Here is an 11,711-nt window from a genome sequence, read left to right on the forward strand (position 1 = left end):
TGTTTCATAAAACGGCAATGTCATTGCCTTCTTTTACTTTTTTCTTTAAAAACAAAAACTTTTGAGAAGAAGGCAATGGCACTCTCAATTTTTTTTTTAATTGGGAAAAACACAATGCCATTGCGCCATTGCCTTCTTCTCACTCTCAATTTTCATTTTTATTTTTTATTAAATATTAAGTAATATCATAAAAAAATATTTTTTATTTGAGAAAATTACATATATTTCATTTCGTTCTTAAGTTATAGGATAATTGTAGAATTCATCTCTATTTATTGATCGTGCTCACTTCTTGTTCTTAAACTATAATTGACGTTGCAAATCTCATTATTTTTCTAACAGGTCATGCTCACGTTACGTCCCTAAGCTATGTAACCGACCAAATTTAAAAATAAAAATGAATAATATCACATATTTTTTTCTCTAGACATCCATCAAATTGGTCCCATTATCCACGGATAATACGTGTCGTCACACCCGACCACTTGTGTGTGTTGAGCAATATAACTATTAATGTGCAATCCAACTATTAGCTTAGGCTTTTAGTTGAGATGGAGCACATGGTTCAATTTGGTATCAGAGCCACGGTCCACGGCGGAAGGCGGTAGTATGAAAATTCGAATCACTCGCATGAAGACTAGGGTCTAACCAGTGGACGGATTGCACGACGGGCTCTAAGAGCGAGGTCCTGTGAGCTTAGAATTAGTCCGGTGAAGCTGATATCATCTAATTAAGTATTAAAAAATAGTACTGATTTATGGTAAGCATTTATGAGTAAACCTCTTAAATACCAAATAAAACTTTAAAATGCTGATAAGCGACTACGGTCGATCCAACTATTAGTTTAGGTTTTTAGTTGAGATAATCATATACTTTCTCAACCTATTGAAACACAAAGAACCAATAACGCCTCCACTGAGGCTCAAACTCATAATTTTCCAAATGGAAGTCCAACCCGAGTACCATTAGACCACATAGTCCTAGTAAGAACAATTATAACTTAAATACACAAAACCAAACATATTATAACTAACCTTGCCCCATGGTTATAATTGCTCTTTATTACTTATCATGGTTATTTGAAACGTATGAGGTTTTGTCCACACGAGTGGCTGGCTGTGACGCACATATTATCCGTGGATATAGAGACCAATTTGATCGATGTCTAGAGAGAAAAATATGTTATATTTTAAAATCGATCGGTTATATTTATATTATCCGTCGATTACAAAAATTAAAAAATAGTTGTCAGTTATTCAGTTATCGATCAGTTATTAACCATAACCATTGATACTATAATTTTATAAATTAATTTTATTTTTATATTTAAACTATTTTATTACTCCGTATAAATATACTAAATATTATCACGAGAGTGTGCCCATTGACATTCCAAACGAAGAATAACAAATACATGCAGACCATTTAATTTATATCAAAAGGCCTGAATAGTCGAGTCGTAGTACCAATTTTGAAAGCGCCGGAAGATGCTCCAAATACTGTTAGTTTTGATCATGAAATGCAACCTATGCATTTCAATTTTGAACAAATCCATTAAAAGCATGGTGACCAACCACCAGGACGGAGAGACAAAACTCCAATGCGAGACGTAAACATTAGCTATTATCATACCGATCTTTTCTTTCGCCAAGGCTACATCGGGCAGGAAGAATTTACTCTTTGATATAACTCAACTAAAAGTGTTTTAAAAGTTGGTATAGCTTGAAGACGAGAAGTGAACACGACCAACAAATAAAAATAATTATATAATTATCATATAATTTAGGAACAAAATATGTAATTTCCAAATAAAAAATATATATTTTTTCTGATATTATTTTAACCACTTTACGTTTACACGTCGATATCCAACTATAAATCCAATTAGAAAACTGGATCCAAAACCTATAAGAACACTCTGCCAAGAAAATCCATGGAGGAATCCTGAATCCTCCTCTTCTGCTGTTCCCGTTTCCGCTACTCTTCCATCTTCTTCTCCTCCTTCACACTGCACTCTCATTGGGAATCCGCATAGCCCTTTGTTTCCCAAATACGAGTCGTTTCCGAATGTATTAAACTGTCCGCTGCGCGGTATCTTTCCAAGAAGATGATTGTAAGAGAGGTTCAAAACTCCAAGAAACGTGAGCCTCGACATTTTCCCAGGAATCTCCCCACTCAATTGGTTCCAAGACAGGTCCAACGATTCAAGCAGAGCAAGATCAGCAATGGTGGGTGGAATGTTACCGGTTAGTTGGTTATGAGACAGGTTGAGCAGGCGAAGAGAATCCAACCCGCCTATGAATATGATACTAGGAATCTTTCCTTGGAACATGTTGCTTGATAAATCAATGGTGGTGTAAAGATTCAGAATCCTTTTCACCGAAATCTCCTGTCGTTTCACCACCAAAGTCACAGAGGTCTCGTATGAATAAGCTGAATTTCCAGGGTATGTTGCTGATAAGCCTTTTGTGACACCATTTGCAATGGCAGTAAAATGCTGCAAATAATATGTTGGCAAAGGGCCACTCAAATCATTGCTGGAGAGATCGAAAATTCGTAACATGGGGAATGTATATGGAGTAGAGTTGCCAATTATGGGTCCCTGGAAATGATTTGATCTCAAGACCAGAACTATCAGGTTTGGAAGAGAATCCAACCAGGTGGGGAATGAATCACTTAGGTTGTTGTTTCCAACATCTAGGATTTCTAGCATCTTACAGTTTATGAGAGTACGAGGTAAAGGCCCTTCCAATTGGTTCTGGTTTAACTGGAGTGTCTGCAAAACATTATTCCCCTCTGCAATTTGTCCAGGAATGTGTCCATGAAGCCGATTCGTCCCAAGATTTAGTACTGAAAGCTTTGAGCTTAGATTCCCCAGGCATGGTGGGATTGCGCCGCTCAAAGAGTTTTGAGAGAGATCAAGAATTTCGACAAGGACTAACCTGCAAAACTCCTCATGAATACCTCCTTTGAACCGGTTCACTGCAAGATTCAAATATGTCAAATGGTTTAAGTTGCCAATGCAATTCGGGATTCCCCCGCTGAAGCTGTTGTTCGAAAGGTCTAGAAACCCGAGGCGTCGGGCACTGCAAAGGGTTGCCGGAATATCGCCCTGAAAGCGATTATTCCCGAGATCCAGTGCATGCAATTCACTGCTAAAGTATCCCAAACATTCTGGGAACACTCCTTCCAGGTTGTTGCTGTGCAAAGAAAGAGTTTGGAGCAAGGTGGCATTGCAAATCATTGATAAATCCTTAGGCCCTTGAAGCATGTTGGAGCCTAGGGAGAGAGAAGCCAGTGATGTTAAGTATCCTATTCCCCATGGTATTGTTCCATTAAGATTGTTGAAGGAAAGCTCCAGCTGAGAAAGCTCTGTCAAATTTCCAATGCTTGGAGGTATTGGACCAGAGAGGTGGTTTTCTGACAGGTCAAGATTATATAAGTTCCTCAAATTTCCAATCTTGGACGGGATCGAGCCCGAAAGATTGTTTCTGTTCAGCAGAAGGAAATTAAGTTTGGTGAGCAAACCAATTTCAGAGGGAATGCTACCTCTAAATGAATTGTTCTGAAGCTGCAATTCAATTAACTGTGTCCAGTTAGCAATGAGATGTGGGGATAGTTCTCCCGAAAGCTCGTTATCAGACAAACGCAACGCGACTAGCTCGGATAACTTGGACAAAGTGGAAGGGATCTCACTAGCTAAGGAGTTATGGTCCAGATACAAGTACTCAAGCTTTGTGCATAGCCCGAGTTCATAAGGAATCCCGGAATTAAGTTGATTCTTTGATAGGTCTAGGCTGTGAAGATCTTTTAAATGGCCTATAGAAGATGGGATATTTCCATGAAATGAATTCTCATGGAGCTGGAGTACCTGAAGGCTTTCCATGGATCCAATTTCAACAGGAATCTGGGACGAAAGATTGTTCTGTCCGAGGCGAAGGTCTTTCAAGTTGGACAGCTTGGTGAGACTCATAGGGAAAGCACCCCAGAACGAGTTTCCGGTGAGGTTAAGATACTCCAGTTTTTCCAGAATGGAGAATACAGATTCCGGGATTTGGGCAGTGAAACTATTCTGTGACAGATCAAGGTAAACTAGATTCGGGCAACCTGAAATGAAAGACAGTGGGAACTCTACAGTGAGATCATTGTTACTAAGCTGAAGATGTGTCAATAAGGGCATGCCCCGGAACTTATCCCAGTCCGGACTAACCAGGAAATTATCCCGGAGCTCCAACACAAGCAGCTTCTGAAGATTACTGATTTGAAATGGAATAGCAGAATTCAGGGAATTGGCATTGAGGTTCAGGTAACGAAGCTCCATCAACTCCCCAATCTCAACGGGGATCGCCCCCGTGAACATGTTACTGCTCAAATCAAGAACCGAGAGCTTAAGGAGGCTGCCAACAGCAGAAGGTATCGGCCCCGTGAAATAGTTCTTGCTTAGATCGAGGCGGGTAAGATTAGACAGGGCGGCTAAATCGAGCCCAACAAGCGTACCTGCAATGCTTCCCCCGGGCAGATTAAGCTGAGAGATGGTTCCAGCAAAGTTGCAGATAATGCCCTCCCAACTGCAGATCCTTTGGTGGGTGTTCATGGACCAGGAATCCAGGATGGAAGTAGAGAGGGTGTTCTTCCAAGAAACAAGTGCTTCTGCTGCTCTCTGGTTTGCATGCTGTGTAGTCTGGCGTAGAAGTAAAGCATAAATAAAGATGTGGATGAGAAGATGAAGAATTGAGGTTGTCATTCTGAGATTTGGTTGTGTAATTCTTACAGGAAAATTGGGATTTAATCATGAATGAGTGTTATAGGTAAGAAAACAGATGAAAATGTTGACTAGTTCTCTGAATATAAGCTGCTGCTGCATCCAAGAGTCCAAGTCTCCTTTGACAACTTGGGGAATTGTCCACAGCATATGTATGCAATTGTGGATGAATTGATAAAGACATACTTATATGCACACCTATGATGCATAATTACTAGAATTCTAAGAAAAGTAATACATTGTTCCCAAAAGGTTGAATCACCAACTCGAAGGGTAAGATATAGCATCTGAGGGGATGTAAATCAGCGTACAAGAAGCCCCCTCACTTTGATAGGTTGTTCCTAAACATTACAATTTTCCTCCTAAGTAATCTTCAGCCACTACTATCATTATATTTTGATTTAAAAGTATACATTTTTCATCAAAAGTAACAACCAATCAATTTATAATAGTATTACACTTTTTATCATAAGTAATTATTTCACACCTAAATATTACATTTTGATTTTAAAGTATTATCTTTTCTCTTATAAATAACAAATAATTTATTCATTATTAGTCTTACATTTTTCGGCATAAGTATTATATTTTCATAACACGGAGATCTCACAGAAGACTCACTCTTTAAAATTTATCATTCCACTATTTAATAAAAATGTCTAACATGTAATTTAAAATTTAATTAAAAGAGTTAACGAGAGAGAGAGAGAGAGAGAAATTGCATGTTGGGGAAGGAAGTTTGAATGATGAACTTACATGTTCAAAAAAAAAAAACTTACATGTTAGCCATCTTTATGAAATAGTGGAATGAAAAAATTTAAATGAAAGACAAATGACTATCTATTTTAATGGTGTGGGTCCTTAGGGTTGGAGAGTCAACCTTTTAGGGTAGAATTTGGTCTATTTTCCAAAGAAAAATGGCATCATTAATTGATCGGAGCAATGTATTAGTTCAATCGTTATGTTGTGGAACTGTGTCCACCTTGCAAGGTGGACACGGTTCTATCTTCATTATTATTGAACTGTATGTTCATAATTATAAAGTTATATATTCATAATTTTTGAACTTCATATTCATAATTATTTAACTTTATATTTACAATTACACAACTCTATGTTCATAATTACTGAACTATATGTTCTTAATTGTGTTCACAATTCTATGTTCATAATTATAGAACTATATGTTCATAATTTTTGAACTATATATTCATAAGAGTTAATACCTCCAATAGTCTTTTGAGTATTAGCGATTTATCAGCTATGGTCATTCGAGTTTTAAATGACCTCCAATGGTCCTCCGTGTTTTAAAAAATAACCACTCGTGGTCATTTTAAACTCGAATTTTTTTAAGAATTAGGACAACTGGTGATTACTTTTTAAAACATGAAAGACCATTAGATGTCGTTTAAAACTCAGATGACCACAGCTGGTAAATCGCTAATACTCAAAGGACTATTAGAGGTATTAACTCTATTCATAATTATGAACAATTTTAAAAATATATCCACCTTGCAAGGTGGACACGGTTCCACAGCATAATTTGCCTGCATTAGTTAGATCAAGTTATTTCGTTTGTAGATACTTTTCCTCACTTTATTACTCTGTATTATTAATTATTGCATGCATAGATTGAATTCAAAGTTGAGTAATCGTTGATGTTGATCGCCAAGCTTTCGTTGTCGCACATGCAGTGTTGTTATATGAATTGCTCAATTAGAATTAGGATGTAAACGCGGCGGGGCAGTATACTTCCTTTTCCGAAATCCCATCTTTGTTCCCGTCTCCATCCCTGTCGAGGATGAGAAATCTTTTTCATCTCCGTAGGAAATTTTCGACAAACTTTAATTAAAATAGTTTTTTTTTTTTAAATAGCCAAACTAGTATAATTCACAATATTTACGTAAAATTTTGATATTAGAATAGTTAAATCTTCATTTATTCTCAATAACAATCAAAATGTCAAATATATATTATTATTTAAATAGTTTTCATACAATATATTTTTGAAAGCCACCAATGAAGGTGATTATATTATAGATAGGCTGAAATAAAATCTGGTGGGACAGCGTCCCAGTACATCGTATGAGTCTGAGTAAAAGCATGTGCTACCAAAGAGTGCGCGATAAGATTATCTAATCTAGGAATGTAAATAACAGAACATAAATTAAAAGATGACAAAATAGTCATGCATCCATCAATAATATAGCCAATATATGTTCGCATCCGTGTGGCTTGTGTTGTCAAGTGATGTTGTAGAATACGGCAATCCGTATGTAGTTGTACCGTTAGCAAACCCTTCTCCTTCAGCCATGATAGAGCCTCTTTACACGCCAACGCTTTTGCCATCAACGGGGATAGACAATAAGGTAGTCTCGTATTGAAACATGCAATAAACTCCCCTTCGTTTGAGACTAGAGCTGCTCCTGCCGTTGCCGCGCCGTCCGATGCATGAAAGCCTGCGTCGATGTACAGCTTTGGCAGCCCATCTCCGGCCGAGAGAGCAGATGGTGCATGAGGCACCGTGGGGTGCGGTCCGTGTACTGTGTTCCACGACTGCCACGCCGCATTTGCCGCACTCACCATTCTTTTTGGTAACGGTAGAGTATGATCTCGCCCGCCATATATAATAGAGAATCGCTGCTGCCATAGTAAATTGATCATTGGTAAGTTCCTTCATAATTTCAAGAAACCAAGTCTCAAAAGAATCAGCCATAATATGCATAATAGGCAATGTAGATTCCCGCCATACTGCTTGTGAAAATTCACAAGACACTAAAGCATGCATTGTACATTCGGGGTAATTCGTGCACATTACACATGTTGGGTCAACTTCTACTCTCTTCATGATAAGATTAATTGTGGTGGGGAGAACACCACTCAAAGCTTTCCACAGAAATAATTTCCATTTAGGAGGTACTTTCAATTTCCACATACGCAGCCAGGCATTAAAATCCCCGTTCGTGTGTTCATAATTTCCAACAACAAGTCTGTATCCCCTTTTACTGTATAGTTTCCATTGGGGTCCCCCTGCCAATACCACATATCAGGATAATCCGGGCACACTGGTATTCTGCTAATTCGTTCCACATCATCCTCCATAAATAAGTCCCTGAGTATATGTGGATCCCAGGTTCCAGTATCTTGATCAATCAAACCCACTACTTTTGAACCTGCTAATTCCTGGGGCATATCAGTTTGAATCATAGGATCTGGGCCATCAGGTAGCCATGGGTGTCCCCATATTAAAGTATTCTTACCATCCCCTATCCTCCTCCTTATCCCACCACAAACCAAGCTATGAGCTGCAAAAATACTCCGCCAGCAAAAGCTAGGATTATTCCCCAAAACTGCCTCATCAAATGATGTCCTCGGGTAGTATTTTGCCTTATACACTCTTGCTACCAAGGACTCAGGTTTAACCAGAAATCTCCATCCCTGTTTACCCAACATTGCTAAATTAAAAGCTCGTAGGTCTTTGAAACCCAGACCTCCATATTTCTTCGGGACACACAACTTGTCCCAAGCTTTCCAGTGAATACGGCGGTCCCCCCCAGATCCCCACCAATACTTATTCATTGCTCTTTGAATTGCTTGGCATACTGCTTCAGGTAGCAGAAAACACTCATAGAAAAGGTAGGCATTGATTGTGCTACACTTTTCAAAAGTACCTCCTTTCCAGCCTGGGATAACAGCCTTTTATTCCATGTGCCTATCCTCTGTTTTATTTTGTCCTCAATATATGAGAACACCGCCATCTTCCTCCGCCTAATAAACGAAGGCAGGCCCAAATACTTGCTAAAATCTGTTGCTTTCGGAACACCCAAAAGCTGCGCCACTTGATCCCTGCAATCCTCCGTTGTATTTTTACTAAAACACACACTGGATTTATGGTAGTTTACTGCCTGTCCAGGCAAGGCCTCATATTCAATCAAACATCTCTTTACCTCCCCGGCTTCCGCAACATTTGCTTTAAAGAAAAGCAAGCTGTCATCTGCAAAAAACAAATGAGATATTGGCGGTGCTCCCCTGGCTACTCTGCATCCATGTATTTTCCCACACTGTTGTGCCTGTTGCAAAAGCGACAGAGGATCTCCCTGTCTCAAACCTCTTGTGGGTATCACCTGTCCCGCTGAGAAACCATTTACCAAAAATTCGTATGAAACCGTAGTGACACAATACATTATCAACTCAATCCATCTGCCACTAAATCCCAGGGCTGTTAACATCTGCTTCAAAAAAGTCCACTCCATCCGATCATACGCCTTAGCCATATCTAGCTTCAAGGCTCCCCACCCTGCCACACCACACTGCTTCCTATTCAGATAGTGGCCTACCTCTGCAGTTTTCATACAATATATAAAACATCCAATATCCAAATACAACACAACCTTTATTAATATTAGGCTCAAGTGCCAAATCGCACCATGAACCAATTGCGATATGTCATACAGCACCCTGATCTTTCATAAGTGATGATTTGATGCACAAACTAAAAAAATTTGTCCGTTTAGCCTTTTTTACAGGTAACCTTCAGGTTATAGGTAATAACTTGATGATTTGGCAGTGACGTGTTTTGTTTTATACATGTGGCAGCCATTTCAGCAGTTTAATTGAATAACCCAAAATATGAGTTTCCAACCATTCATTTGCGTCTGAAGATGAAGGCCGGAGGAGAAGTCCAACCGCGCCACTGCCGAGTTCCGCCACCGCCGGAAGTTGCCAGCCTGCTCTGCTTCCAGCTGCCGCCGTCGACGAGGAGAGGAACCATGGAGTCGAGCATCCCGCCACCACCTCCGATCTACTCTGCTTGATGCCACCGCAACTGGTTGCCGCTGTTGCCTTCCACCCAGACTGTCGACCTGCTACTTCTTCTACTCTTGCTACGCTGGAGTGTTGGAGGAAAGGACATCAGAATCTTGAAGCTAGAACAATAAAATAATATTCTGAATTTTCTTCTTATTCTTCTTTCTTTAAAATTTAAAAAAAAAAAAAAATGCAGCAGTGGTGATTTGAATTGCAAACACAGAAAATATAAGAGGTTGAATTGCAACACTTAGCCATATCCACCACATGTTTGCTGCCATAAAATATTAATGCATTTAATCCCACAGTTTATGATATTAAGTGACATACAAAAGATTCCGTTTTCTAGTTCCAATATTCAAAGGATGTCAAAAAGGAAAAAAAGATGGGGAAATGAAATGGCAAAGGAGAACAAGCGGTGGTGAGAGTGGAGAGAAATCAGAGAATACTTAGCTTAGGTCTGTGTTTCGTTGGCACAAAAGAGAAGCCAATGCCGCCATGGCTGCGAACAATCGGGGTACAGATCAGAGTCGCCCCGCCAAGATACGGGCTCAGTCCATCTCAATCGCAAACGTACAAACAAGCTACTTCCTTAATTTTCCAGTAATCACAGAAATTAAAGCATAATATCCAAGAAAAATACAAGGAATTCAGAACCAAGCATGCCTTGAGATACGAAACATCTAATTTCATGCTCTTTTGTTTTCTTGCATTTTCTCCAATTTGGGAGAAGAATGAAAGGGTTGTTGATTCCTTTTTGGCGAAAATTGAGAAATCATTGGCAAATCAGAGAGTGGCAACCACCCTTTCAAGAAATCTCATCTCTCTGTTACCCTCATTATTCCTTTCTATACTTCTTAGGTTTGAACTAAAGTCTGGGTGGTGGAAAAAATTGTCCAGATCTGTGGTCGTAAAACCCCCATGATAGCTTGTCTTTGGCATAGTTTGTTGGTCGCGATGTTGAACCTGAAGCTCTGGTAAGCCGACGGCAAGGATGGATAGAAGACGGCTAATAAGTTTATTTGACCAAGTAAAAGCTGAAGAGAAAAACAAGTCCACATCAGCGATTACCGGTGTCATGTCATTAAGGCAACAGGGAAACCCGTAAAAAAGACTAGATGGACAAAAAATTTTAGTTTATGCATCGAATTATCACTTATGAAAGATCAATGTGCGGCATGACATATCGCAATTGGTTCATGGTGCAATTTGACACTTGAGCCTTAATATTAATATGAGTTGATGTCATATGTGGTCCTCCGAGTATAGTGATTTTGCGATATTTAGTCCTAAGCTTTCAAATTAATCACCCATTCACCCTTGATCATTTGACTTTCAAATGTTACCATCCGTGGTCTAAGTTAACCACCCATGGTCCTTCAACCGTTCAACGGATGGTAACAATTTGAGAATCAAAGGACTACGAGTGATCAATTTAAAAGTTTAAAACTAAACGTAACAAAATCACTATACTCGAAAGATCCTCAATTGTATTAACTCTAATAATAATAATAATAATAATAATAATAATAATATTATTATTATTATTATTATTATTATTATTATTATTATTATTATTATTACTTAAAAAATCGGGAATGGGAAGGGGAAGGGTATCGCCATCCCCGTCCCCGTCCATGTTAGGACATGAATCTGGAATCCCCAAGAAGAATGAAGAAAATTGACATCCCTACCTAGAATTGTATAAAAATGAGATCATGTTTTGTTCTGAGTGGACTTAATTGATTTCAATTAGACAATTACTTAGTCAAATTTCATCAACTTCTAATCGTCTAATTCACTTTTTTTTGTCCTAGACTAGTACTTGCATATATTGTTGATGTTGTACTTTTCTCATATATATTTCACACCATTTCAAGACAATACTACTGTGCCAAGTTTTTTATTCAAAATCTGGATCATCTTAAGTGGCTTAATTTCATTACTTAAATATGAACTTGTCAAAATTAAACTTGTGTTTATATATATATATATATATATATATATATATATATATATATATATATATATGATTTGTATCAAATAAGAACTTGCTCGCAAGAGAGAATTATACCCAACTTGAGCTCGGCTCGTTTACACCCCTAGTTGAGTGTTTACTAGAATGACATGGAAACACAACTAC

General features: G+C 38.4%; 2 protein-coding genes across 2 annotated transcripts; both read right to left on the reverse strand.

Annotated features, from left to right (window-relative positions):
* Positions 1-1,743: 1,743 nt before the first annotated feature.
* On the reverse strand, positions 1,744-5,006 carry LOC109158183 (receptor-like protein 12). Its single transcript, XM_019306050.1, has 2 exons — positions 4,498-5,006; positions 1,744-4,107 (listed from the first exon to the last, which is right to left on the reverse strand). The coding sequence occupies exons 1-2, from the start codon at positions 4,742-4,744 to the stop codon at positions 1,835-1,837; spliced, it is 2,520 nt and encodes an 839-aa protein (XP_019161595.1). The 5' UTR covers positions 4,745-5,006; the 3' UTR covers positions 1,744-1,834.
* A 3,331-nt stretch (positions 5,007-8,337) lies between these two features.
* Positions 8,338-9,533, reverse strand: LOC109158061. The gene is made up of 2 exons (XM_019305879.1): positions 9,449-9,533; positions 8,338-9,101 (listed from the first exon to the last, which is right to left on the reverse strand). The coding sequence occupies exons 1-2, from the start codon at positions 9,531-9,533 to the stop codon at positions 8,338-8,340; spliced, it is 849 nt and encodes a 282-aa protein (XP_019161424.1).
* Between the last annotated feature and the right edge of the window lie 2,178 nt (positions 9,534-11,711).

This window comes from Ipomoea nil, unplaced genomic scaffold, assembly GCF_001879475.1.
Source record: "Ipomoea nil cultivar Tokyo-kokei standard unplaced genomic scaffold, Asagao_1.1 scaffold2805, whole genome shotgun sequence".
In the NCBI taxonomy this organism is placed as follows: Eukaryota; Viridiplantae; Streptophyta; class Magnoliopsida; order Solanales; family Convolvulaceae; genus Ipomoea; species Ipomoea nil.